At 45.0% G+C, this 26,752-nt stretch overlaps 2 protein-coding genes across 3 annotated transcripts; one reads left to right on the top strand and one right to left on the bottom strand.

Moving 5' to 3' along the window:
* The first annotated feature begins 78 nt into the window (after positions 1-78).
* Positions 79-6,501, top strand: Mat2a (methionine adenosyltransferase 2A). Its single transcript, XM_055596460.1, has 8 exons — positions 79-1,874; positions 2,131-2,253; positions 2,780-2,892; positions 2,970-3,113; positions 3,259-3,477; positions 3,929-4,111; positions 4,203-4,336; positions 4,902-6,501. The coding sequence occupies exons 2-8, from the start codon at positions 2,151-2,153 to the stop codon at positions 5,002-5,004; spliced, it is 999 nt and encodes a 332-aa protein (XP_055452435.1). The 5' UTR covers positions 79-1,874; positions 2,131-2,150; the 3' UTR covers positions 5,005-6,501.
* Positions 6,502-6,617: 116 nt separating this feature from the next.
* Ggcx (gamma-glutamyl carboxylase) lies at positions 6,618-23,711 on the bottom strand. Of its 2 annotated transcripts, none has more exons than XM_055596458.1 (15): positions 23,516-23,711; positions 23,157-23,327; positions 19,582-19,740; positions 19,125-19,290; positions 15,805-15,883; positions 14,049-14,155; positions 13,396-13,559; positions 12,614-12,879; positions 12,328-12,459; positions 11,187-11,338; positions 10,591-10,760; positions 10,301-10,431; positions 9,729-9,876; positions 9,383-9,578; positions 6,618-9,161 (listed from the first exon to the last, which is right to left on the bottom strand). In XM_055596458.1, exons 1-15 carry the CDS (start codon positions 23,592-23,594, stop codon positions 8,969-8,971), a joined length of 2,313 nt encoding a protein of 770 aa, XP_055452433.1. In that variant the 5' UTR covers positions 23,595-23,711; the 3' UTR covers positions 6,618-8,968. The 2 variants fall into 2 exon arrangements, with proteins under 2 accessions (XP_055452433.1, XP_055452434.1); XM_055596459.1 differs by having other exon boundaries at positions 23,552-23,710.
* Between the last annotated feature and the right edge of the window lie 3,041 nt (positions 23,712-26,752).

The following is a 26,752-nucleotide window of genomic DNA, read 5'->3' as shown; positions in this document are numbered from 1 at the left end:
CCCCCGGGCTTTGAAGTGGGCGCTGGTGTCCCCAAACTCCTTGTCTCCGTGGCTTCCGGCCTCGGAAACTGCTTTAAGAACGTGGGTGGACATGCCCTTAGGCCTTCAAGGTGACAAACAGCCGCTGACTAAATATAGCGCGAGCTGGAGAGGGCATTCCGTATTTGGAGTCTGAAAAAGATGGGTAACGTGAAATAAGTGCAGGCGCCCATCGCATTCGTTTTCCTTTCAGAGTCTTGCCTTTGGCACTTAAGGAAGGTTTATTTCACGTTTTCTTCTTGCAAGGCTTTGTCCACCGAACCGCCATGATGAGATCGGTTACAGTAAAGCTGTTATCTCTGAGTCTCAGGCTGAAGGTGCCGTCTAGTAAACAATACCCTGTTTGAGCTGCTCCTGGCCTTGGGCGCACAGCAACATAACTACATGCTCTGACAGAAGCCTCTTAGTAAAAAAGAAAAAACCCAGGAGGAGGATCAAGTCAAGTGTTGCCGTGGTTGCCCCCCCGCCCCCCAGGAAAGGGCTATGTCCCCACATCGAATGAGCTACTGCTTGTTTCAGTTGATAAATAAGGTCTTAAGGCTGTATGGCTGCGGTAGTAAAAATTCAGGACCCTGGAGCCAAGCACTGTGGTGCACTTTAATAATCCATCATTTAGTGTGAAGGCAAGAGGTTGAAGTTTGAGGCCAGCCTGGGCTACATGCAAGACGTTCCAATCCAGGGTACTGTCATAGTCAAGGAAAAATGGAATGTGCTCTAGAATGCATTTGAACATTTTCTCTATCGTTTCCCTCTTGCTGGTACTCCTTCTGTTTATAGTTATGAATTATTTTCATGGCTAATATTTTTTTTAAATCTTTGTTTCTCTAATTTGTTAGTGTTATTTAAGGTTAGAATGGTTGGTATATATAGGGCCTTGGTTCATTCAGAACTCCAAATACAGAGGTTTGTTACTAGTTACATAACTTAAGGAACTGAATATTGTCTAATAGGGGAAATGGCTTGTTCTAAGAAATTGGTAAGAATTTTAAATGGGGATGGAATAGAACAATTGTCTTTAAAATACACTGTTAAATAACTGTTATTTCCTGGTGTGGGTAGGTAGGCTTTGGGCTTTCAAGATAAATCACCATTTCTACTTTGACTTGATAAATCTGAGTTTACATGGCTGTTCATTTGGCTGGGAACTTGTTTGAAAATTATCTGAAGTGGTTAGAGGTGGAACTGAATAGGTTTAAGTTATAATGAAGTAGGATGTATTAAATGTGCTGAAAGTTCTGGGTTAACTGAATTGATAAGCTTGTGTAGTTATATATTAAGGCCACCTAGCAAGTTTTCAAGTAGCATACATCCCTGTCAAAATCAACTTAATTATTTGACCAAATAGCTCCTAATAAACAGTTAAGATCTTCTCCATACTTCATAAAATGAAGAATTGTTCGCTTCCGAGTTGTGTGGGTAGGTCAAGTGAGATTTCTCAGAGGGTTAAGAGTACTTGCTGCAAGGCTGTTGTGACTGGAGTTCCTGGGACCTAGGACACATAATGCAGAGGGCCTAAGTTGTCTTCTGTTCTCTGCATGAATGCCATGGCACAAGGCTGTGTTGTGTGTGCACAAATAATGCCGTTTATCTTAAAAATCAAGACTGTAGTCTTGACATCATGATAAGATTTTGTCATCTACAAATTCACAGCTATACTTGGCCCTTAGGTAGGATGGAAACTGCGAGTTACATGGTAGGTAGATAGGCTTAACACTAATAGTTATAGTGAGTCAGGGATTTTTTGTTTTGTTTTCCAGATAAGATCTGTGACCAAATCAGTGATGCTGTTCTTGATGCACACCTTCAGCAGGACCCTGATGCCAAAGTGGCTTGTGGTGAGAACAAAACACTTGTTTGGGAATGGAAAGGAGGGCATTTGAATTAAATCCTGGTGGGATGGGTCTGTAGTGCCAACTACTTAGGAGGGTGAAGCTTGGAGGTAGCAAATTAACTGTCCATGTGGGGAATTTAGTAAGACCTTGTATCAAAAATAGATCTTGAAGCCTGGGGATATAGCATGTATAACATGACTAAATTCCTCAATTCCTCTCCACTCATTAATATTTTAAGTATAAATTTCTGTTTTATTAGAAACTGTTGCTAAAACTGGAATGATCCTTCTTGCTGGGGAAATTACGTCCAGAGCTGCCATTGATTACCAGAAAGTAGTTCGTGAAGCCATTAAACACATTGGATATGATGATTCTTCCAAAGGTGTGTTTTAAAGATGCACTTTTCCTATAAGCTTTTTTGCAGGCATAGAATCTGATGCTGGTGGGAGAAACTTCTAGAATGTTCTTTACTGATTGCATTAACCATATCCTCTCTGCTTCTGATTCAGCCAGTTCTGTTCTCTAAAGTGTAACAATCAGTGTATAAGAAGTCTCCTGTCCTACAAATAAAAGATTCATGTCAGTAGAATGGCCAGACATGATACACCTATAAATTCAGCTTCTGGAAGTCAGGCAGGCATTAGCAGTTGTAGTTTTAGGCTAGCCAAGTTACGCCTTGTTTCAAACCATAATATAGAGGGGTTAATTATGTGAATATGAATGTGGTCTCTTAAAATACTGTGTCATAGATCTTTGTTGCCATCAGTATTTTTTTTCCCTTTCACTTTACCCTTTCATTTAAAGAAGTGCTTGACCACTTTGCTTTAGCATGTCTAAATTGCTAGCAATGCAGCACTACTGTTAGCATCTTGGAGTTGTCAGTTGAAATACCGTGTGTTTGACTATAGGGTTTGACTACAAGACTTGTAATGTGTTGGTTGCCTTGGAACAACAGTCACCAGATATTGCCCAAGGTGTTCATCTTGACCGGAATGAGGAAGACATTGGTGCAGGAGACCAGGTATTGTGATAGTTTATTGACATCTCTTTTAGCACTAAAATCTGAAGCTTGGGTTGATCACTTTTCCCTTCTTTTAGGGTTTGATGTTTGGTTATGCCACTGATGAAACCGAAGAGTGCATGCCTTTAACCATCGTCTTAGCACACAAGCTCAATGCCAAACTGGCTGAACTACGCCGCAATGGCACGTTGCCTTGGTTACGTCCAGATTCTAAAACTCAAGTAAGTGGTGATCTTTAAACCTGTGTTTGTCTCAAATTACATTACAATTCATTTGTTTCTTTTTGCTATATTTAAACTCAGGGTAGAGAACCCACTACTAGAGCTGTTTGGTTGAACAAGTGTTCTGATCTATTTTGTATTCAAGGTGACTGTGCAGTATATGCAAGATCGAGGTGCTGTGCTGCCCATCAGAGTCCACACAATTGTTATATCTGTTCAGCATGATGAGGAAGTTTGTCTTGATGAAATGAGGGATGCTCTAAAGGAAAAAGTGATCAAAGCTGTTGTACCTGCGAAATACCTGGATGAGGATACAATTTACCATCTACAGCCAAGTGGAAGATTTGTTATAGGTGGACCTCAGGTAATATATTAAATGCTTTGTTTATTATTTGTTACTTAAATTTTGGCTACCACCATCTTTTTTTTTTTTTTTCCTAGCTACCCAACTCTCACGCACTCCCCACCACACATGCATCGTATCTTGTGTAGCCTAGTACCCTAGAATTCACTGTGACTCTGATGTCATGACTGTGCAGCTAGCCTTCAACATTTTGTCCTGCCTCAGCCTCCCAAGTGCTGGGGTTCTGGGTGTGAGCTAGTGTTGGCTGCACAGGAATCTTAAATGATTCCTAATAGCTTAATCAAGAACCACTTAGTTGAAAGATAATATGGCCAGGCGTGGGTGATACACATTTTTTATCATGGCAGCAGGTTGATCTTTGTGAGTTAGAGACCAACCTGGTTTACAAAGCAGGTTTTGTCTTGAAAAAAATCAAAAAGAAAAGATTATAACTTAAATCCTATAATTTCAGGGTGATGCTGGTTTGACTGGCCGAAAAATCATTGTGGATACTTATGGTGGTTGGGGAGCTCATGGAGGAGGGGCCTTTTCAGGAAAGGATTATACCAAAGTGGACCGCTCAGCTGCTTATGCTGCCCGTTGGGTAGCAAAATCCCTTGTTAAAGGAGGTCTGTGCAGAAGGGTTCTTGTTCAGGTATGTAGTGAATATGTACAGGGGAGAAGGGTATTCATTAAAATATTCTATATACTTCCCTGTTTTATAATAATGTATCACTGACTTTTAGGTGTCTTATGCTATTGGAGTTTCTCACCCATTGTCGATCTCCATTTTCCATTATGGTACTTCTCAGAAGAGTGAGAGAGAGCTGTTAGAAATTGTAAAGAAGAATTTTGATCTTCGCCCTGGGGTCATTGTCAGGTAAAGATGGTAAAGCCTATTGCTAGTGAGAAATAGGAGGGTGGTGGGCATGTACACACCGAAATCTTAGATGAAGGTAGACTCATTGTGTCGGGAACAAATTTTAACTGGAATATGCCGATATTTTAAATTGCCTGGAGAGGGACCTCGTGTTCTGTTCTGTGACTTAGAATAACATCCTAGAAAGTTCTCTATGGTTAATTCTGAGCTTTGTTATCTTAACTACATTAAGAAATAATGAGCTATGGTGGGATGTTCAAAGTTACAAAGAAAAAACCATAGTGGGCAGTAATTGGATCTTGGTAAGTACAAGTGGAATTTCTGAGAATAAGTTTTCATATTTGTCAAGCCAGGGCTGGAAAACAACTATAGTTACTAATAAGGACTGCAAAGAATTTGGACACAAGGGAAGTAAAAAGTAACACTTTTGCCATGAACTTTTTTCCTAGCAAACCCCAGGGAGAACTGAACTCACTTGCCAGAGCTCTTGAAATGAGTCTTGCTGATTGTTTTGCTTTGTTTTAATTTAATGCTACGTATTAAGTTATGAACTTGTATATTCCAGGGATCTGGATCTGAAGAAGCCAATTTATCAGAGGACTGCAGCCTATGGCCACTTTGGTAGGGACAGCTTCCCATGGGAAGTGCCCAAAAAGCTTAAATACTGAAAGTGTTAGCCTTTTTTCCCCAGACTTGTTGGCGTAGGCTACAGAGAAGCCTTCAAGCTCTGAGGGAAAGGGCCTTCTTCCTAAATTTTTCTGTCCTCTTTCAGCTCCTGATCAGTTGCAGTCACTCTAATCAATGACATGAATTTTAGCTTTTGTGGGGGACTGTAAGTTGGGCTTGCTATTCTGTCCCTAGGGGTTTTGTTCACCATTATAATGGATATAGTGAGCATAGGTGATCCATGTAACTGCCTAGAAACAAACACTGTAGTGAATAATGCTTTGAAATCGAACCTTTGCCCTATCACCTAGTCCTCCAAAGTCCTAATTGCAATTACTTTCCCACCAGATGCTGAAAATGTCCTTGTAATGTGCACGTAAAGTACTTGTAGTTTGACTATAGACTGGCAATGCCACAGCCCTGTCAGCATGAATTTGTAATGTCCTGAGCTCTTATTTATTGAATGTGAAGTCCCTTCCCTTATACCTCCCTGTAACTCAGTCCTTTCTAATTATGTAGTTCTTTCTGTCAGGGAGTGTTCCTGTCCAGTCAATCTTGCATGAAACAGAAGTTTCACTTGGAGCTCTAGCCTGACTTAAAAAAGGCAGTTACAATTAAACCATCTCCCTGGTGCTTATGCTATTCATTGCCACCTCTTAAACAGCACCAAGTCAGAAATCTTACCACTTTTCAGCTGTCTTTGGAGGACGTACGTAATAAGGTTTTATTTAGTAAACCAATCCTATGCATGGTTTCAGCACTAGCCAAACCTCACCAACTTCTAGTCTAGAAAAACAGGCACTTGGCACCCTTGTGATGTCATACAGAGAAGTCACAGGGCAGTACCTGAGGGTCTGTAGGTTGCACACTTTGGTACCAGGTAACTTTTTTTTTTTTTTCTTTATAAGAAAGACAGTACTCCACACTGCACAATAGCTCCTCCCAGGGTTTTAACTTTGTTTTATTTTCAAAACCAGGTCCAATGAGCTTTCTGAACAGCTGGTGTAGCTACAGAGAAACCAGCTTCCTTCAGAGAGCAGTGCTTTTGGCGGGGAGGAGGAAATCCCTTCATACTTGAACATTTTCTAATTGCTTATTTATTGTATTCTGTGGTATGGCGTAAGTACAGAGAAGCCATCACCTCAGATGGCAGCTTTTAAAATTTTTTTTTCTCAACACCATGATTCCTTTAACATGTTTCCAGCATTCCCAGGTAGGCCAAGGTGTCCTACAGAAAAACCTTGGGTTAGACCTACAGGGGGTCTGGCTGGTGTTAACAGAAGAGAGGGCAGAGCTGGTGCAGCTGGCCATGGAGAAAGCTGACTTGGCTGGTGTGGTACAGAGAAGCCAGCTTGTTTACATGCTTATTCCATGACTGCTTGCCCTAAGCAAGAAAGTGCCTTTCAGGATCTATTTTTGGAGGTTTATTACGTATGTCTGGTTCTCAATTCCAACAGTTTAATGAAGATCTAAATAAAAAATGCTAGGTTCTACCCAAACTGTCCATCACTTGTCCATTAATGCTTTCTGAGTTAAATTTTATGTCCTCTTACAGCACCTGCCACCCATTGCCAGCAATAAAGTTTTCAACCAGGTCCATACATCACAGTGCATGTGGAGGTCAGGATAAATAGTGTTTATTCATAGTCAACAACATAATCCTGGAAGTCAACACTTACATGTCCATGGGCTTTAAAGTGCCTTTCTTCCCGATAAGCACTCAGGTGGCTAAAGCAAGTAGATTGTTGAGTTCAAGGCTAGCCTTTTTAAATTTATTAAATTAGTAATTAATTTGCCAAAAGTGTAGTTTATGGCAAACAAACCTTGCTGTGGTATCTGATAAAAGTTCAGTGGCTATCCATGGACTTGGAGATGAGGGAGGGTGGGATTGGGATGGGGCTACAGCTGAGATACAAAGTGAATGAACTAATATAAATAAAAATGTAATTAAAAGGGAAAGAAAGTTAAGCGGTGTCAAGCTAGGCAGTGGTGGTACATGCCTTTAATCCCAGCACTCCAAGAGGCTGAGACAGGCAGATCTTGAAGGTGAGGCCAGCCTAGACTACTGAATTCAGAACTGCATAGAAACCCTGTCCCTCAAAAGAAAAGGGGTGGTGGTTCTGGGAACTTCATGATCTTCCTGCCCCCTCTTAGAAGTCTTAAAAATCCCAGTTTGGCTCACAACAGTAACAGGGCCAAGTATGTTTGGAAATATTAAATGCATAAACACAAGCTTAAGCCAGGGAGAACAGAAGGAAGAGAGTAGAAGCAGGAGTGCAAGACTTAAGGCCAAACATGAAGTGTTTGCTAGAGATAGTGAAATAGGGTAATTTGGCTGGATGTTCAAAGCTAGGACTCTAGGCTTCTACTAGTTGTATAACCTAACTTCTTTGGCAATACTATTACAGCTTTCTCCAACCAGATAGGGTCTCCCTTCCCATGCTGGTCTTGAACTGATCTTGCCTCTGCTTAGACAACAGATGTACACCAGAGCCCCCACTTAAGCAGTGGTGAGGACCAAACCTAGGCCTTTGTACACAGTAGACTAGTCCTCTATCAACTGAGCTCCATCTCTAGCCCAAGCAGCTTAACAAGTTAATGATCTCATTTCCACTTAATTCATTCCGACATTTTTCTTGGGAAAGTCTTGTAGTAAATCAACATGGAAGCATTATCCTTGTACAAACTTAAGTACTTTTGCATGAAAGACAACTGTCCTGAACAAAAACTTTTTCCCTACTAGCCAAGGATGACAGGTTAAGGAAACGGCTGACCTTGGAAAGGATATGGTGCCAAGTTGTATTTCACAGTGTTATTTTAAAGGAAGATAGTGAAATGTTAACGAGTGTTTTTTCTGTTAGAAAATGATGAGAGCTCCCTGTGCATGGCCATCAGCTAGATGCAATTATGCATTAAGCTGGACTTTTTAAAAGGTGGCGTTCCTAACTAGATTCCAATATAAAGGGTGAAGGAATAAAGGGGTAGTAGAGATAAAAATAAGATGAATAGAAGATGGACATGAGGCTTGACAAATGTAAGGAAAAGGGAAAACCTCAAGGCTTATGACTCGGCCATGACTTGGGTACCATTCACTAAGCCGATTTATACTAGAGCCATCTGGCTTCCCTATTTGGTACTGCTATTCTGTTGCCACTGAATGGTACTACAAAACTTGCTGACTACAAATAGGAACTGTAAACATAAAATTAATTTGTGCATTTAGTATTTGATCATCCTAATCACTTGGAATTAACACGAGTTTTAAGCTATGCTGCTTTAGCTTTACTGTCTGGCTCTGAAAATTATAAGCAGCAGGGTATAGGGCAACAGATTTCAGTTAAAATTTTCAACCCACTCCTGGATGCCTTTGGGTAAATTTTATCTGATTTCCTTTCTTCAAAGGTAAAGTGAAAATAAGGCCAATGCTCAAAGTACTAGATACGATAATTCAAGTACACCGCTTCAAACAGTATTAGGTACACAGCAAGCACGTGGGTTCTGCTATATTCATTGTAAATTTTTTTTTTTTTTCCTGAAGAGCCAGTCAACTTAAAAATGACTATTATAAGCCAGGCAGTGATGTCCCATGCCTTTAATCCCAGCACTTGGGAGGCAGAGACAGGTTGGAGAAACCCTGTATTGAAAAAATGAGAACAAAGTTGACTTAATCCTTTAAGAGGACAGTTCGTATTGCTCCTAGAAGCCCTCAATCTTGAGATTCAAATTCTCTGTTGCCTCGGGTCCTGTCATCTTTAACATGTAAAGGGAGAAAAAAACCCTATGTTTAGTGATGTACGTGTAATCACAAGGCTGAAGCAGAGGAACTACCGTGAGTTTGAGGCCAACTTGGGCTGTATTGTGAAAGCCTGTCTCAAAATAGATTATATTTTGCCAAAAAAATGTCCTTTGCATAGATGATAAGCCTGTAACAGACCACCCCACACCTGCACAGAACATCTGGACTTCTCAGAACTCAGAGTGCACATGCTCAAAATCTGGTTCTGAGGGATTAGGATTTGATGAATCAGTTTTTGAAGCACTTGACTCATCAACTTGTTCAAATGGTCGCAAGTTCGCATATGTCACCTCTTGGGCTAGCTGCTCTAGGGAAGGGCGGCCTAATAGCAGATTTCGGAGTGAAATTCGAGTCATCAGGAAGCTGAAAATAAAAAAAAAGTTAAACATTGTCTAAATTTATGTTAATACATAACAAAGCCTGACAAGATTTTAGGGTAGAAGAGGAATAACCATGAAGAGGTTAAACAGAACAGAGGGGGTAAGATCCCTAGGAGTCCCTACTATTAACCCTCACTAAGGCAAAGGAACCAAACTTAAAAACACCTAATGGCAAGGACAAATGCTTGGGTGAGTCAAACTTACCTGCGTCGAAAGATGTACAGCTTTCGCAGCAAGAAGCGAAGTAGTCGCTCGTGGAAAGGGCTATTTCGCCGGCGTTCTATTTCTTGGCGCTTCCGCTGCCGTCTCAGAAAGGTCTGGACCAGAGGTGTTGGCTCAGGGCCCCCTTTTACTTCCCCTTCCAAAAGAGGCTGAAGTTCTGGAGGCAGGGGCCCCGTTTCTGTTCAGAAGACAACAAAAAGGAACCAATGAGATGAACCGCTCTCATTCAGATAAGCCCTTTCCAAACAACTGGTGGCATCAAGCACTCCTGTACATGGTTTAAGTCCTCTAACCTGACTTCTGAAACTGCAGACTTTCATGCACTCACCACTTCCATTCTCCACCTTCTCCTTTAATTCTTGCAGATAGGCCAGGTCTTGCTCCAGTGCAACCTCAGTAGTATTGACATAGATGTACATGTAGCAGGAAGGACTAGATGATACAGTGTAGACTTTATGGTACTCCCCAGCAGGCAACTGAGGAGGAAACAAAAGACACATCCCATTCTAACTTCCCTAGCTAGCCTATGGCCTCACTACTCTAATCCTAGGGGCACTCTCTTTTCCTGTGTCTTGGACTCCGAAGTAATGGCCTCCAGAATATAGATAAAGTTGTTCACAGCCTCAGGGGTCTTTTTTTTTTTTCTTCTCCCAGTGTTTAATAGTGTTTTGAGTTCAGTCTCACTGTGTAGTCCAGACTAGCCTGTAATTCTGTCTTTCTGCCTCAGACTCCCAAGTCCTGAAGTTGACAGCCATATGCTTCCATTACTGTGCTGGTAAAGATTTTTTTTTTTTTTTTTTGGTAATAAACCCTGCTCACCTAAACTTCATACCACTTCTAAAGTTCTTGTTTTGTGGTACTAAATTCCCTCTCTTTATCACTGTCAGCCCCAGAAAATACCTGCATTTTTTCTCCTTCCTGAAGAGTCTGGTTTTTCTGTTCTGCCACCAATTCCACAGTGACCTCTCCCTGCAGCAGTTGGATGCTAGTGTTGCCCAGGTCTTCACTCACAAAATTCTCCAGGTGAAGCCCTGCCAGGGGCAAGAGAGTTCACCATCCCACCCCACATCAGGAGAACAGAGACAATACACCTTTCACCTACACAGCCCCCTCCCTACCCCATCACAGGCAGTGTCTCTGGCCAAGGAAGCCACGGAAAGATGGGAAAGCTCCTCTCACTTTCCTCATACCGGGGAAATCTGCAATGAAGACCACCTCAGTGTGGTTGTCCAGACTGCTCTTAATATCCTGTAACTTGGTCCTCCAGGGAGATAAGTCCATCAAGAGTGGCTGCACCCACGGTGTGCGCTGGAAGGGGGACCAGACAGCCTGCACGATGTCCACACGAGGGTCAAAAAGCCTTAGAAAAAGAAACCATGTTCTGAGGAGGCCACGGCCACCCACCCACCAAATTTCTGTTCTGCTCCTTTCACCTCTGAACCCCGCAGAGAGGGAATAGGGTTTCCCAAAAGGAGAAATGCTGCTGTCCATGTGTTATTGCCAGTCCAGGGCAGAGAGAAGGGAAAAGAATGTGAGTTAGTGGCCACCTGAAGAGAAGGCATGTGTTAACAGTGTCTGAAACAGCCAGTTCACTTTTCTCCTAGATGATGGTGCCCCCTGCTGGACACAACCAGCTATGCCCACAACCAGATCAATCCCCACATGCACTACTAGACTGAGAGAGACAACAGACTTGTACAAGCAAGACAACTGGGGAGACCTCAGCTTTTCACTAGGCAAAAATAACTGTGCTTCATCTTCCCCTGTCTCTGCTCCCCTTGCCCACCTCTGCTGGAAGCGGTCATTGATGGAGACCCAAATATCAAAGTAGATCTGGGGCTCAGTGACATTGTACTTGGGAAGTAGGAGGCTCAGGCAAGTGGCATATTGCTTCAGCATGTCTGCATGATCCTTCCATCGCCGGCTCTGTGTGAATACCTGCCCCAAACCCCCATATTAGTCCCACTGTGTCACTGTCAACCTCCAAGACATGCACCGCCAATAACACAAAGATCTCTGCCTGCCGCCTAATTTGACCAGGAGAGAGAAAAAATGAAGTTGTCTTCAGAGACAAACTTTTCATTGCTAGGTATTTACTTACCTTTACAAAACATAATCTTGTTTTTAAATATTTACTTATTCATTATGTATACATTCTTCTGCCTGCATGTACAGCTGCACCAGATCTCACTATAGATGGTGGTGAGCCACCATGTGGGTGCTGGGAATTGAACTCAGGACCTCTGGAAGAATAGTCAGTGCTCCTAACCTCTGAGCCATCTTTCCAGCCCCCAAAAAAACATAATCTTGATTCAAAACAGTGACAAACTGTCTCATCTCTATCCATAGTATAAAAAAAAAATAATAATAACTGAAAATATGATCTGGTGGACTCCAGAGGTCCAAAGTTCAATTCCCAGTAACCACATGGTGGCTTACAACCATCTATAATGAGATCTGGTGCCCTCTTCTGGTGTGCAGACAGAACACTGTATACATAATAAATAAATCTCTCTTTAAAAAAAAAAAAAAGATCTGATGAGATGGTTCAGCAGGTTAAAAACACTTGCCATGAAACCCTGTTGCTAAATTACCAGAACTCGCAAAGCTACAGAAAGAACTGACTCCATAAAGTACTCTCCACATGCATGTGTCTCTCTCATGTACATACACACACACTCATATACAAACGAACACACACATGCAATTTTTTTAAAAATTACAAAGGTTCCAGGATGAGGATGTAGCTCAGTGGTAGACTATGTGCTTAACGTGTCAGCCCTGGGTCCAGCATTAAAAAAATAAGTTTCCATCTGATTTTGGAGAATGTGCAGGGACCCAAATTTATTTTACTTCATGGTGTGTATAGGACAAAATAAGTCCCCAGGGGCCTCTGAAGGACTGACTGGCAGGACCAGATGTCTCACCCCAGGGTTAAGGTAGCCCAGCTCGCCAGTGAGGCCATCACGGTAGGTGATCTTTATATGCTGGTGGGAGCGAGAGTGCACCATCATGTCCCAGGAATAGCCGTAGAGCCCATTCGTCCAGTTGTTGTAACCCTGGGAAGAGAGAGCAGACAGCATCCGCTTGATGCTTCTTAGACCACCTAATCCTCCAACAAGGAAGACTGAAAAGCCAAGTCCTTCCCCAATCCTGCAGCATCTGCCACAGCCCACACCCAGCCTCTGCGGCGTGTGTAAGGATGTTACAAACCTGGGTGAGGAAATGGGAATAGGGCAGGAAGAGCTGCTCCAGAAGGTAGAGCAGAGTGAAGACAGCTCCCAGCTGGTGACGCAGCCCTGGCTTCTGACTGGCTTTGGCTCGGCCCCTCTTATACACACAGGAAGCACTGGGCTGAGGAGCAGCTTTGGCAGGCAGCAGCTCTTGCAACCTTTTGGGGCATCGGGCTACCAGCTTTCGAGGCCATTCAGTTGAGCAGAAGAGAAGGCTGCTGGCCAGCATGACATAGGGAAACATACCTAGGAAAGCAGGGAGAAAACATGCCACTATGGTCAGACTCCCTCCATCACCTTCCCTTATCAAGTGCCTCTACAGTATTTTACTTTAATGAGTTGTGTCTTTGTTTCCTTAAGAGAGAGCCTCATGTAGCCAAGGCTGGCCTAAACTCAGTATGCAGCTGAAGATGACCTTGACTAATCCTTCTCACTCTACTTCCCAAGTGCTGGAAGTGGAGGTGAACGCCAGCACATCTGGTTCCCTGTGGTTCTGGGAGTGGACCTTGAGTCTCCTAGGGATGCGCTGTTGCAGCTGAGCTGCAGCCCACCCTTAACCTGTGCTTCCCACAGGCCTCCCTGTGCCACACACCGCGCCCACACGGCCCAGCACTCTCATCTTATTCCCACTTCACAGTCACTGCATTGGGTTCAACCTAGCTCCTGCACCCACCGCCATCTCCCACCTGCTCTCAACACGTCTCTCCAGTCACGCCTCACAGCCCCACAGGGACTGCTGCCCACCACCACGCAGGTACTGACCTATGCTGAAGAGCTGCGAATTCATGCAGTGAAAGTAGGACACAAAAAAGAGGCCAATGGATCTTGAGGCATCAAAAAAGAGCAGGAAGCCAGCTGAGAGGTCAAGGAGAAGCCCGCACCAGTGTACCACCAGCAGGCTCGTCAGCTCCTCAGACAACACCAGCCTGCAGACACAGGGACAAAAGTCCAGAGCCAGCCAGCTGGGTACCCAGCAGCCACAGCACAACTGCAGGGGGCGCTGCAGCACCTGTCCCTGATGAAGGTCTGCCCCCCCAGTGGGCTGCTTCCAAATTCCTGCTCTGCTGAGTTCCTGCCTGGCTTCCCTCAATGATGGCTGATGATTAGGGTGGACTGGATGTGTGCGCCAAATAAACCCTTTCTCCCCAAACTGTTTTTGGTCGTGGTCTTATCACAGCAGTTGAAAGCAAAGTTGGACACTATGTCACCTAGTTCTGATTCATTTTTCTCTTTGACCATCTATTGCATAGAGTCTCCTTTAATATCATTACTCTTATCTTTTAATATCAGGACTATGCATCTGGCTGAAGAGGAAGATAAGGTGAATATCAGATAACAGGTTACAGACACCCAGCAGATGAGTGACCCACTCAGTAACTGTGCCCCCAAAAGGCCTCTGTCCTGACTCTACTCACTTGAAGGGACTAAAGAGCCAGTGCCGGGACAAGTGTTCCATGGAGTAGCCCTCAACCCAGTCTGCATCCAGCTTTTTCACACCCGCAATGAAATACACAATGAAGATCTGAAAACACAAAATGTAGCAGGACTGTGTAAGCAAAACCCTCTGTGTCTCTGCAGAAAGCTCTGTGGTTAAGAACACTTGTCGCTTTTACAAAGGACCCGGGTGTAGTGTCCAGCACCCACATCGGGCAGCTCAGAACTGCCCATAACTCCAGTTCCAGGGCATCCTCTGGTCTCTGTAGGCACTGTATGCTCACAGAACACATCCAGGCAAGCAGGCACACATGCTTACATAAATAAAAAGAAATGAAACTTAAAATTACATTAAAAGTTCTCATCTCAGCCAACGCCTAAGAAAGAACAGATTCATTCCTCTAATCATCTCATAGATTCATCCAACAAGCTAAAGAAAAGAATTCTACCTATGCCAGGCACATTAGGCATAAAGGTAAAGTAATGAAAGCACAGAAGTGACTTTCTCATAAGGATTCTAATCCAATATGGACAAGGTACGATTCACTCCACGGTGGGGTGGAAACTCGGAGACTAAGGAATTGGAAAAACAGAAGGGCCCATCTAGTTTTTAGCAAAAGGAAAGAGAAATAACCAGAGCCAACAAGGTGGCTTTGTAGGTGTAAGTACACTGACGGGTCAATGCGCGGGACCCATGTAAAGCAGGGACGGTGGCGTTTATCTGTAATCATTCCTACAGTGTGATGGGAGGCTGAGACAGGAGCGTCACCTAGAAGCATCACCTAGGGTCAGCTAGCCTGCAGTGTGCAGCAGGGCAGAAACATCGAGAGAGGCCCAGCCTCAGCACGTAGATGGGAGAAGCAACTCCCGAGAGTTATCCTCTGATCGCCACATGTATGCCATAGTACACGTACATGCATAAGCAAACACACACACACATCATCATCATCATCATCATCATGATCATCATCATCATCATCATCATCATCATAATAATAATTAAAAAAATATCTTTTTGAGATTAGGCCTTACTCTATAGTCCTGGCTTGCCTAGAACTTAGTGTATAGACCAGGCTGGCCTTAGACTCACGGAGATCCTCTGCCTCTGTCCCTGAGTGCTGAGATTAAAGTGTGTACAAGCATGCCTGGTTATATAAATAAATAATTCTTTGAAAAAAAGAAAGAAGAGCTGTGTGGTAGTACTGCATGCCTATGATTCCAGCACTCAGGAGGCAGAGGCAGGTGGATCTCTGAGTTTGAGGCCGGCTTGGTCTAAAGAGTGAGTTCCGGGACAGCCAGGGCTACCCAGAGAAACCCTGTCTTAAAACAACACAAAGCAAGAAAGAATGTAGGGAGAAAAAGGAGAGGGCCTCTGACCATTGCTGACCATAACAGCTCAGAGGAGCCCCTTCCCCATCTTGAAATCCTACACCTTGGCTGGGAGATGCGCAATGGTAAAGCGTTCTCCACAAATGCACGAGGGCCGAAGTGTGACTCCCCTGGACCCATGCAAAGGGCATGGTACTGTGCATCTATATTGGCAGCTCCTACAGCAAGCTAGAGATGGTGACAGGAAATCCTTGGAAGCTCATGGGCCAGCTAGCCTGGCAAAGGCAGCCTCAAACAACAAAAATATGGAGACCCTGTGCTCAATCCAGGTGGAAGGGGTACACACACAGGCTCACACGAACACACACGCATCCACGCAGACACACAGGCACACACACGCTTCCATACCTGACCTCGCAGGACTGTGTAGTTCCAGAGGGGCACGTGGGCGTTTTTCTTTCGAGCATTCAGCAGGCCATCCACAGACCTATGGGAACGAGGTAAAAACATCAAGGAAGGTCTCTTGGTCCAGCCACATTCCCACCCTCCACTTGGGCCGGTCATAAGCATCTCAGAAATAGCTCTCCCTCCCTCCCCGTCCTGGGAGGCCCTGAGGCCCTCTGAAACACCTGAGTAAATCTCCCTCTCCCTGGAACATTGTGTTGACAAGGGAGTCTCTCATATCACAGACTGGTCTCAAACTCACTAGCTGAAACTGGCCTTGAACTCCTGATCTTCCTGCCTCTATTTCCCAAGAGCTAGAATTAGAGGAGTGTGCCATCATGGCTGGCAATATGAGTACACTGTAACAGTAATTACTGCTACTAAGATCATGAAAGACTACTACTACAGATGTTCTATAGCCGATAGAGTAATAGCAATAGAGCCATTAGAAGATGAAAAGAGCCTTAATCTGAAAATGTATTTAATATACATAACCTGTGACTCTCACATCACGGCCTATATACTATATTAAATGTGCTCAGAACACTAGCAATAGCCTATAAGCAGGCAAAATCATCCAGGACAGGGCCTATCTTATAATAAAGGGTTGACTATTTTATTGAATACTAGGTCAAGTGAATAAGAGAGTAGTACAGGCACGCTGTCACCACCATGTCAAAAAAAACACTGAAAATGAACTGTTGTGTTAAGTCCTAAAAATAGAAACTTCAGTATAGCAGACCATAGTGTGTCCACGCCTACAATTCCAGCCTCAGGAGGCAAAGGCAGGAGAACTGCTGAAAATTTGGAGCCACTAAGGTCTATACAAAACCTGACTCAAAACAACTACACACACACACACACACACAGACACAGACACATACACACACACACACACACACACACACACACACACACACAGTTTCTATTGGCTCACTCTTCAGTTTGTCCTAATGAATCAGACCGGGCTCAAAGTTGTAACAGAAGTGACAAGAGGAACAAACTTGAGGGAGTGATTGAAAAACCCAAAGGAGTGGCTGGAGAACCGGCTCAGCTCAGCACTGAGTTACTTCCTGGAGCCCACAAAAGGTGGGTTGTCTTCTGGCCTCTGCACATGCACCATGACATGCACCCCTTGCTCCTCTACCCTGTGCTCCCACCCCACACTAATAATAATACAACTAAAAAATAAAAACAGGCTGGGCATGGTACACACACTTTCAGCCTCAACGCGCAGGAGACAGAGGCAAGCAGACCCCGTCCGTGAGTCTAAGGCCAGCCTGGTCTACATAGCAAGTTCTAGGACTACATAGTAAAACTGTGTCTCAAAAAAAAAAAAAAAAAAAAAAAAAAAAGGAAGTAAACAAATAAAATACTCCCCAGCAAAGTAACACCCACATCTTCCCATATATTGCAGAGCACAGATTAACATTTATAAAACTGGATGCCAGGATCCAATGCTAGAGGACTCCTGATTTTAAATTTTATCCTGAGAGAACTAAGAACACCAGGCTACTAACAGCAGATTTATTCTGAGGCAGAAACTAAGCAGGAAGACGTTAGGGAGAAGTGGTATACACTGTGGTCAAATACACTAGACACACAGTCAAGGAATGGGCCTCTTTGTTTCCGTCCTGCTGTGCGAACTCAGGCAGATTCTTCATTTCCCCAAGTCTTCTTCATCTACAAAACCAGTTCAGCTCTAGGGACCTCACGTTTGTTTGTTTGTTTTGAGACAAGGTCTCATTATATATATAGCCCTGGCTGGCCTCCCCTTCAAAGCAATCCTCTTGCCTCAGCATCCCACAATGCTGGGCATGAGCAACTAAACCTGAGTCCTCAGAGAGTTGTCTCGGTTTTGTTTTGTTTTGAATTTATGTACACGGGTGTTCTGCCTCCGTGTGTATCTGTCATGAATGTCAGATCTTCTAGAACTGGAATCACAGACAGTTGTGAACTGCCATATGGGTGCTAGGTAGTTGAACTGAACCCAGCAGTCTGAAAGCGCAGCTAGTGCTCTCAGCTGCCAAGCCATCTCTCCAGCCCCTTCATAGGGTTTTAATTAGAGAAAAAAATTAAATATGCCTGCTGTATACAAAGCCCTGACTATGTGATAGGCAATTTTTTTCAAATTGTCTAAAAGTCACAAAAATGGATCTAGGAGGTGGGAGAGACCTGTCAGAACGCCTGTTAATTCTCTAGATCAGAGAGACACCCTCAGTCGGTTTCAAGTTCCATGAAGGTGGGAACTGGGGTTTGGGGATGTAGGCTGGTGGTGCGCGTGCTCAGCGTGCAGGAAGCCTGGGCCATCCCCAGCCCAGGTGCGCACACAAAGCTTTACAGGAGAGAAACATGTACCCTGCTGATGTGGTGAGCCGTCTCCATCTGGCTCATGATGATCCACGCCTGTGACTCACTAAACAATGGGAAAGCCTCCTTAAGGTCTCGGGCCCCACCACCCTGGCTCCAAGGCTTGTCCCCACCGCCCCTAAGAGATGGTCACCTATGCCAGAGATGGAGTGGTTACTTTCTCCTAGGACAGCACTGCTGAGCAACCCTGGTGGCCCCTCTCCTCTTGGTTTCTGCTATCATTTCCACCTCACAGCAACTTCTACGTTTGGCTCTAATTCTGCTTTTCTGGGCTCACACACAGAAAGTAAAGTCTGCACCCCAGGAGTGTCTGTAAACAGCTATGTCTGGCTTTAGTCTTCTCTTCTTCTAAGAGGATTACAGGAGTGGTACATCAAGGTACCTAGAGAGATATGGAAAAAGGAAAGGGGTGGGATGGAGCCATTTTCCTGTGTCCCTGCAATCACTCAACCTGCTGGTCCTACCCCTTCCCAAATCCACCCAAGTCAGGCAAGCAATACAGCTGAGAAGCTGAGCACATCAAGCCTACTGACCTGAGCTGGGTTCCCAGAACCCACATGGGAAAAAGTGAGAACAGGCTCCCCTAAGTCAAAGCATGATCTCATAACCAGACTTTGTTAAACTTGGTTAAATATGTCTACTGAGCATGAAGGCCCATACCCACAATTCTAGCACTCAGGAGGCTAGCACAGGAGAACAAATTCAAGGTCAGACTAGACTACAGAGTGAGTTCAAGACCAGCCTGAGATACAGCAATACATATCTCATTTCAAGCCCCCTTCTCCCCACAAAACCCAAAACACCAATAAAATTGTGCTGTGGGTCAATTTCTAAGGCTTCAGTGGACCCTATCTCTCTGGTAAGCATCCTGACTCAGACACATCTTCCCTCTAGTTCCCAAGGCTACTACATACCAGTAGCGGTTTGCATCCATGAATGTCAACTGAAAGGCCAACAAACCATACAGATAGGAGTGGTTGTTCCACGATGTCTTGTCCAGGAGAAACACATACCAGTATGGTAGCAGGAATAACACACAGCTCAGCCGGTAGCACAGGCCCAGCATCATGCCCAGTGCCCCTGGGGGTTTGTGAGGAGAGGGTTCAAGGTCAAAGTGTCACAACAGGCCCAGCTTCCCTGGGACTGAAATTAAGAAGAGTCAGCAGGCATTTTATAATCAGGCAGAGAACTAAACGGAAGAGTTATGGGGTCATGACAGATCACATGACACAGATGAGCAGCGTGAAACCAAATCACAACAGAAGTAATACAAACATCCAGTGACTTGGTTCACCAGCATGCTTCTGGTGAGTGTCTGACAGGCCAGTCAATACTCCCTGGTTCAGAGCCCCAGCACCCAGTTCCCCTCACCCAGAAACATGATGGTGTAGACAAGATACATCCAGTCAAGTGGCAGTGGGCGTAAGGCATCCAGCAAGGGGAAACGGCACACATCCAGCCCATCCAAGTATTTTCGGTCCAGAGAGCTAAGGCCCCGTTCCTGGGGAATGTCCAGGAGCATCAAGAATGCTGTAAAAGCAAGCAGAGGAAGACAACTGTTAGGCAGAGGGAAGCAAGACAGAGCGCTAAGCATGCACAGCCCCACATGTGAATTCCAGCCTGAGGTAAACAGAAAAACCTTGTCTCAGAAAAACATAATAGTCGCTACTATTAGTGCAGAGCCTGTTCTGTGCTAAGCAAGGTGCTAGCTGTGTGGTGTGACAATCCTAAAGCTCTGTGAGAAGATTCGCACCTGTAACAATCACACTCATGTTTCGTGCTGGGGGTGGGGAGAATGCGAGACGGCTCAACTGAGCAACCATAAGGACTGCAGATCAGATCCCAGCAAGCACATAACAAGCTGGGAATCCTGTGCACATCTGTAATTCCAGCAGCGAAAGGGGCAGTAACAGGAGGCTTGCTGACTTACTGGCTTCCCACCTGCTAAGAAACTGCAAGCCTCAGGGGCTCAGGGAGAGATTCTGCCTCAAAGGAATTAGAGGAATGTGACAGATCATTTTCTGGCCTCTGCTCACGTACAGGCACTACCAGTTGTAGTAGCATATACTCACACATACACACACACAGACTCTCTCTCTCCTCTCTCTCTCTCTCTCACACACACACACACACACACACATATGGAAAAAATTAAATACACCCACCACATACAAAGCCCTGTGTATATGATAAGTAATTCTTTTTTTTTTTTTTTTTTTTTTTTTTTTTTTTTTTTTTTTTTTTTTTTGAGACAGGGTTTCTCTATAGCCTTGGCTGTCCTGGATTTGCTTTGTAGACCAGGCTGGCCTCGAACTCACAGAGATCTGCCTGCCCTTGCCTCCCCAAGTGCTGGGATTACAGGTATGCACCACCATACCATACCAGACTAAGTAATTTTTTTTCAAAATGTCTAAAAGTCAGAAAAATGGAACTAGGAGGTGGGAGAGATCTGTCAAAACGGTTCTTAATTCTCTAGATCAGAGAGACACCCTCAATCGGTTTCAAGTTCCACAAAGGTAGGAACTGGGGTTTGGGGATGTACGCTGGTGGTAGTGCGCGAGCTCAGCGTGCAAGAAGCCTGGGCCATCCCCAGCCCAGGTGCGCACACAAAGCTTTACAGGAGAGAAACATGTACCCTGCTGATGTGGTGAGCCATCTCCATCTGGCTCACCGATATATACAATATATTATATTAGTTTATAATATATATTATACATCCACTATTATATACTTATTTATGTATGATATTTATGAATCTATAACACTAACAAATATATCTTTAAGAAAATACTTCACAAGTCAGGGTTCCTAGCATGCCTTTAATCTAGCACTGGGGAGGCAGAGGAAAGCAGAGAAAAGTGAGTTCTAGGCCAGCCTGGTCTACATAGTGAGTTGCAGGCCATCCAGGACTGTGCATTCGGGACAATGAGAGCCTGTCTCAAAAAATAAAACAAACAATGAACAAGACAAACAATAACAAAATGTCACAAGGTTGCAGATAATATTAAATAAGACCAATGTACAACACTTAGAAACTTGGGTTCAAGTTGTTACATCTATAAAGATACACCCTCACTGAGCTATAAGACGTGCTCCAGGAGGAACTTCTGAACATTTTTTTTGCCTCCTGACACACCCAGGAAAGCAGTGGTATTTGGTCAACACACTAAGATAAATAAGGGACACTCAGATCTGAAAGCCAGCTTGAGTTCAGGCAGGGTTTCTCAATCCCAGGAACAGTTGCATTAGCCAGTCTGGTTAATTGTCAATAGAGATATTTACCCATTCATTACAGGGCCTCTAATGCGTCCTGGTACCAGCACAGAGGCTAGCAACTGCCTATTCCTCCTCTCTGAAAGTTCTAACATCTAAAAAGGTCTCCAGGGAGCAAAAGCTCCCCTTCCCCCCTGCCCTGCTGGAAACTACTGGATTTAAAGGAGTAATATCTTGGCACATCTGCAACACTGTGTGCTGTTTCCCTGGCTGTTTCTCTAAAGTGCTTAGCATAGCCCCTGAGCAGCCTCATGATATGAACAAAATGGGCTCCTTGTCAGTGTGACGGTGTTTGGAACCTTAGCACTCCAGAAGCAAGCCAAGCCTGCTCTATGTAATGAAACCTTTTCAAAATCCAAAGCGAGCTGGGGAGATTACTCAGTCAGAGAAAATAAAAGTGCTTGCTGCAAGTGTGAAGGCCTGAGCTCAGATCACTAGTACTCATGTAAAAAGCACGGCACAGTAGCTAGCGATCTCAGTGCGGTGGAGGCAGGGGGACAGTATGATGATCCCTGGGGCTTGTAGGCCAGCAAGGCTAACTAAATTGCTGAGCTCCAGGTTAGGAGAGACCCTGACTCAAAAAAAAAAAAAAAAAAAAAAAAAAAAGTGGAGAATGATTAAGGACGACACCTGACACTCACCTCTGGCCTACATGCACCCACATGCACAGGCAGGTACCCATTCTTCAACTCCATGTATCCCACATAGCCTCAGATCAAAGGATTTCTGAACACTAAACTTTAACTGAAGGTGAAAGGCCAGGTCTGATTCTAATTTATTTATTTTTTAGTTTTTTGAGACAGGGTTTCTCTGTGTAGCACTGGCTGTCCTGAATTGGCTTTGTAGACCAAGCTGGCCTTGAATTCACAGATCCACCAGCCTTTGCCCCCCTGACTGCTGGGATTAAAGGTGTGCGCCACCAACACCCAGCCCAGGTCTGATTCTAAACTTTCAAAGTCTTCCATTATTCCAGTATCTCCGCTCTAAGAGAAAGAGCATCTATGAAGTAGCTAAGAAATAGTCAATTAGATTGGAGAGGCTGTATCAGCAGTTAAGAGCATGCACTGATCTTCCAAAGGACCAGAGTTTGGTTCCCAGCACCCAGACCAAGCCGCTCACAATTGCCTTTAAGTCCTCCAGCCCCAGGGATCCAACCCTTCTGGCTTCTACAGGCACTGCAGCACACCTAGCACACAGTCACAGAGACTGACCTGGTTAATCTTTGTCAACTTAGAACAAGCTAGAGGAACCTCAACTGAGAGAATTCGCCAAACAGACTGGCCTGTAAGAACTGATGTAGGAGGGCACAGCCTACTGTGAGCAGTGCCATCCCTGAGCAGGTGACCGCAGCAGCACAAGAAAACAGGCTGAACAAGCTAGAGGAAAAAGCCAACAGCAAAGCTCCTTCATTGGCCTCTTCTTCGGTTCTGGTCTCCAGACTCCTGCCCTGACTTCTCTTCATGATGGATTACAACTGTAAGCTGAAATAAAGCCGTTCTTTCCGAGGTTGAGTTTTCGGCATGGTGTTTTTATTACAGTAATGGAAAGCAAACGAACACACACAAAAACAAAATAGTAATAAATCCGAAACATAGGTAGAATGCCATTTTCCCACCACCACCGCCACCCCCCCCCCCACCACCAAATGGTCCCCATCCATAAAATGGACTTACCAAAGAGAAAACGAAAGACAGCCAGGTTTGCTGGGTCCGTTGGTCGGTTAAGCAGGGTCACGACACTCTGCCAGCTAGATAAATCTGTCCATTCAAACCCTAAAAGTTTCTCCATTCGGCTGCCCTGTCTGAGCCCTGATGTCCGTGCTGACTTGTTTTTCTGTACTTTATCTACAACCAAAAAGTGGGGGGAAAGTGTGATGTGCGTAGGAAAACCGCAGTTCCTACAGCCGAGGGTCTCCACCCACTGGCTTCTCCTGATCCCGCTACTGCAAGCTTCTGGATCGCAGGGCCTCCTCCAGGATCCTCGCACGGTCTCCCCACACACTGCCATCTCTCTCAATAAGCCCCTTCCTCACCTGCACCACCATCTCTCTGGCCAGCCCTCAGCCTACCTGAGGCGGGAGCGGCCGGTGCCGTGGTGCGGCGCACAGCCATGACTGCAGGGGTAGCTGAGCCTCCGCTGCCGCGTCCGAGCGAGAGGAACCCTAACACTTTGCAGCCTTAGGCTCCGCCTCCTCGACACGTCAGCGCTCGCGCGGCAGGCCGGAAAGCGCCGGCACCGTAGTGAAGGCCGGCACTAGCGGTGGAGGACTCACTCGCCCGAGCCGGGGCTTGGAGTGAGGGGACGGGGCGGGGCGCGCTGAGGGGGCGGGGCGCGCTGAGGGTGGGGCGGGGCGGTTGTGAGGGGTGGTGTAGGGTGAGGGGGCGGGGCGGGGGCGGAGAGTCCTGAGCTGAGGGCTGAACCCGAGAGCGTGGTGGTGCGAGGGGTTTTGCAGACGGGCAGCGCAGGGACTGAAGGGCTTGCTAAATCCAGCCTTGGCCTTGCGAGGTAGGAGTGACCAGTGACCGTTTCCGGAACAAGATCTATGCTAGCTACCATCACATACTTGAGCTTCACCCCCTACCCCTCGCCTCTGTTTTGTTGTTGCTTTGAGACAGAATCTCTTTTCGTAGCCCTGGCCTTCCTGGAACTCGCTTGTGTAGACCAGGTGGCCTCAGAGTTGACAGATCCACCGGCCTCTGCCTTCGCAGTGCTGGGATTAAAGGCACTCACTACCATGCTGGGTTTGCCTCGACCTGCCGGCGATCCTTCTACCTCTGTCTCTCACACATTAGGATTACAAGACTAAGAATCATACTTTCCTAACCTCCTTGTGTCCTTCCCAGGCCCCATCAGGCGTCTGCAGGTTTGAACGTCCCTCCCAATTCCCCACCCAGACCCCCATCCCCACCCCCAAAAAAGTCGCTTGGTGCAAAAGGGTGGACCTTTCCACGGATGTGGACGGTAGGGTTAAGAAAGAACTGTTCCTGCTTGAGGCTGGTGCGCCAATCCTTTCTGTACCTAGAAGAACCCCTAGACTTGAAAACAGCAGCCTTGTAAAACAGAATGGCCGAAGGAGAGATAGGGAACAAGCGCTGTGGATCCAGACATCAGTCAGAGGGTTTTGAGCACAGTTGTAATATCGGAGTTGGCTCACAGGCTAAGGAAAAGCATCCCAGAATAGAATGGCTCACCGACATTTTGATCTCAGGACACTTGCACTGTTGGAGATAAAGGAAACTAGTTTTTGTGTTTAATTCGGTTTTGTTTTGAGATGGGGTTTCAGGTAGCCTAGGCTGGCTCAAACACTCTAGTCGAAGGTTACTCTTGATCCTATTGCTTCTACCTCCCCAGTCCTGGTATTACAGACATGTGCTATGACTCATTGCTGCTGCTCCTCCTTTTCCTCTGTGTATGGGTGTGTGTGTGTGTGTGTGTGTGTGTGTGTGTGCGCGCGCGCGTGTGTGATGCTGAGGATCAAACCCAAATCGTAGACTAGGCAAGCACTGTACTGCTGAGCTGCAACCTCAGCTTTGAAGGAGTTTTTGAAGATTTCTTTTTATTTATGCGCATATTTGTGTGTCTGTATGTCATCTGTGTGCAGGTCTCCCAAAGAGGACCAAAAGAGGACATCAGGACACCTATAGCTGGACTTACAATGAGTTCTGAGCCCTGGTATGTGGTGTGGGAACAGACTTGTGTCCCTCTGCTGAGCAGCAAGTTCTCTTGCAGCTGAGCATCTCTCCAGCCCCTGTTTTGAAGGCTTTACATTGAGAGTATCTAGGGATGGAGAGATGGTGACAGTTCAGAACATGTATGATCTTCCTTTTGTAGAGAAACTGAGTTTCCTCATTAGGCAGCTCAGGACTGTCTTTAACTCCAGTTCCTAGGGGATTTCAGGCCACTGGCCTCTGAGGGCATCTGTAATCATGTGCACAGTTCCTTCACACAGACATACACACACACACACACACACACACACACATATATATATATATATATACTAAACTAAAAATAAAAACATATTTCAAAAATATACATCAGTGCTAAATGTGGTAGAGCAAGCCTGGAATCCCAACGCTCAGAAGGTATCATGAGTTCAAGGTTGTTCTCGGTAAGTTCCAGACCAACCTAACTAAAACCAAAAACAAACAACAAAATTATATAACATACGCATATACATGCATGTGTTGTTTTATTCAAATACAACTAAAAAGTTATTACATGTTTACGTAAATTACATCTGTAACTCAACAGATCACTGGCCTCGCATGCATAAGGCCTTGTGTTTGATCCAGCAAACACTACAAATTTCTGTAGAAAGTGAATATATTTTTGACCCAACCATTAGGTCCTCAAGTGACAGGCCTCCTCAGAGCCCAGACACTTCATGGCAAAGCTAGTGTGAAATGAAGACAGTCCTTCCCTGATGCTCAGAATAGAGCCTGGAAAGATGGCTCATTGGTTAAAAGCCCTGGCTGCTCTTCCAGAGGACCTGGGTTTGATTCCCAGCACCCATGTTATTTGATTCCCTGCACCCATTTGTGGCTCACACCATCTGTAACTCTGGTGCCAAAGGCTCTGATGTCCTCTTCCAGCCTTTGTAGGCACACACATGATACATATGCACACAGGTAAACCATTCATAAACAGAAAAAAATGAAATATTTTTTTAAATTTTTGGCTTGACTTTTGAGCACACATTGAGACACAGAGAACTCCGGTGAAAGCACAAACTGCCTCTGAAGCAGATTAGTAAGGAAGTGGCCCTTGATCTTCTCCCTGGATCTGCACAGCAATCCTGCAGCACAATGCCCTTTAGGTCCTGTTGCTCTGTTTCCTCGGCAAGCTACAGTTATGGGACATGACGATATCCCGTATCAAAGTGTTAAGTTCTTTTCAACAATTAATTTCCCTACAGGCTACCCCTTCAAGTCACCTAAAGTTGCATTTTTAACAAGAATTTATCAGGCTAGTAGTAGTGGCTCACACCTTTAATCCCAGCACTCAGAAAGCAGAGGCAGGAGGGTCTCTGTGAGTTTGAGGCCAGCCTAGTCTACACAGCAAGTTCCAGGACAACCAGAGCTACACAGAGAAACCCTATCTCTAAATAAATAAATAAATAAATAAATAAATAAATAACGATTCAGATAATCACAGTCATGGTAGCATTTGTCTTGACACTGTAAAGTCACAGCATTTTTCTGTTTTAACTATTTTTTTAATGTGTGTGTGTGTGTGTGTGTGTGTGTGTGTGTGTGTGTGTGTGTGT

This window comes from Psammomys obesus, unplaced genomic scaffold, assembly GCF_907164565.1.
Source record: "Psammomys obesus unplaced genomic scaffold, mPsaObe1.curated_primary_1811, whole genome shotgun sequence".
Classification (NCBI taxonomy): Eukaryota; Metazoa; Chordata; class Mammalia; order Rodentia; family Muridae; genus Psammomys; species Psammomys obesus.
This window is presented reverse-complemented; position numbering and strand designations above follow the sequence as displayed.

Bases quoted from the DNA above. Each gene is read 5' to 3' on its own strand.
- Mat2a (XM_055596460.1), top strand. From the start codon at position 2,151: ATGATCCTTCTTGCTGGGGAAATTACGTCCAGAGCTGCCATTGATTAC. The intron at 2,893-2,969 runs GTATTGTGATAG...CCCTTCTTTTAG, and splicing joins ACATTGGTGCAGGAGACCAG to GGTTTGATGTTTGGTTATGC. The intron at 3,478-3,928 runs GTAATATATTAA...CTATAATTTCAG, and splicing joins TTGTTATAGGTGGACCTCAG to GGTGATGCTGGTTTGACTGG.
- Ggcx (XM_055596458.1), bottom strand. From the start codon at position 23,594: ATGGCTGTGCGCCGCACCACGGCACCGGCCGCTCCCGCCTCAGGTAGG. The intron at 14,156-15,804 runs GTATGGAAGCGT...TTGTGTTTTCAG, and splicing joins ACACAGTCCTGCGAGGTCAG to ATCTTCATTGTGTATTTCAT. The intron at 9,579-9,728 runs GTGAGTGCATGA...TCTTCTGAACAG, and splicing joins GAAGGTGGAGAATGGAAGTG to AAACGGGGCCCCTGCCTCCA.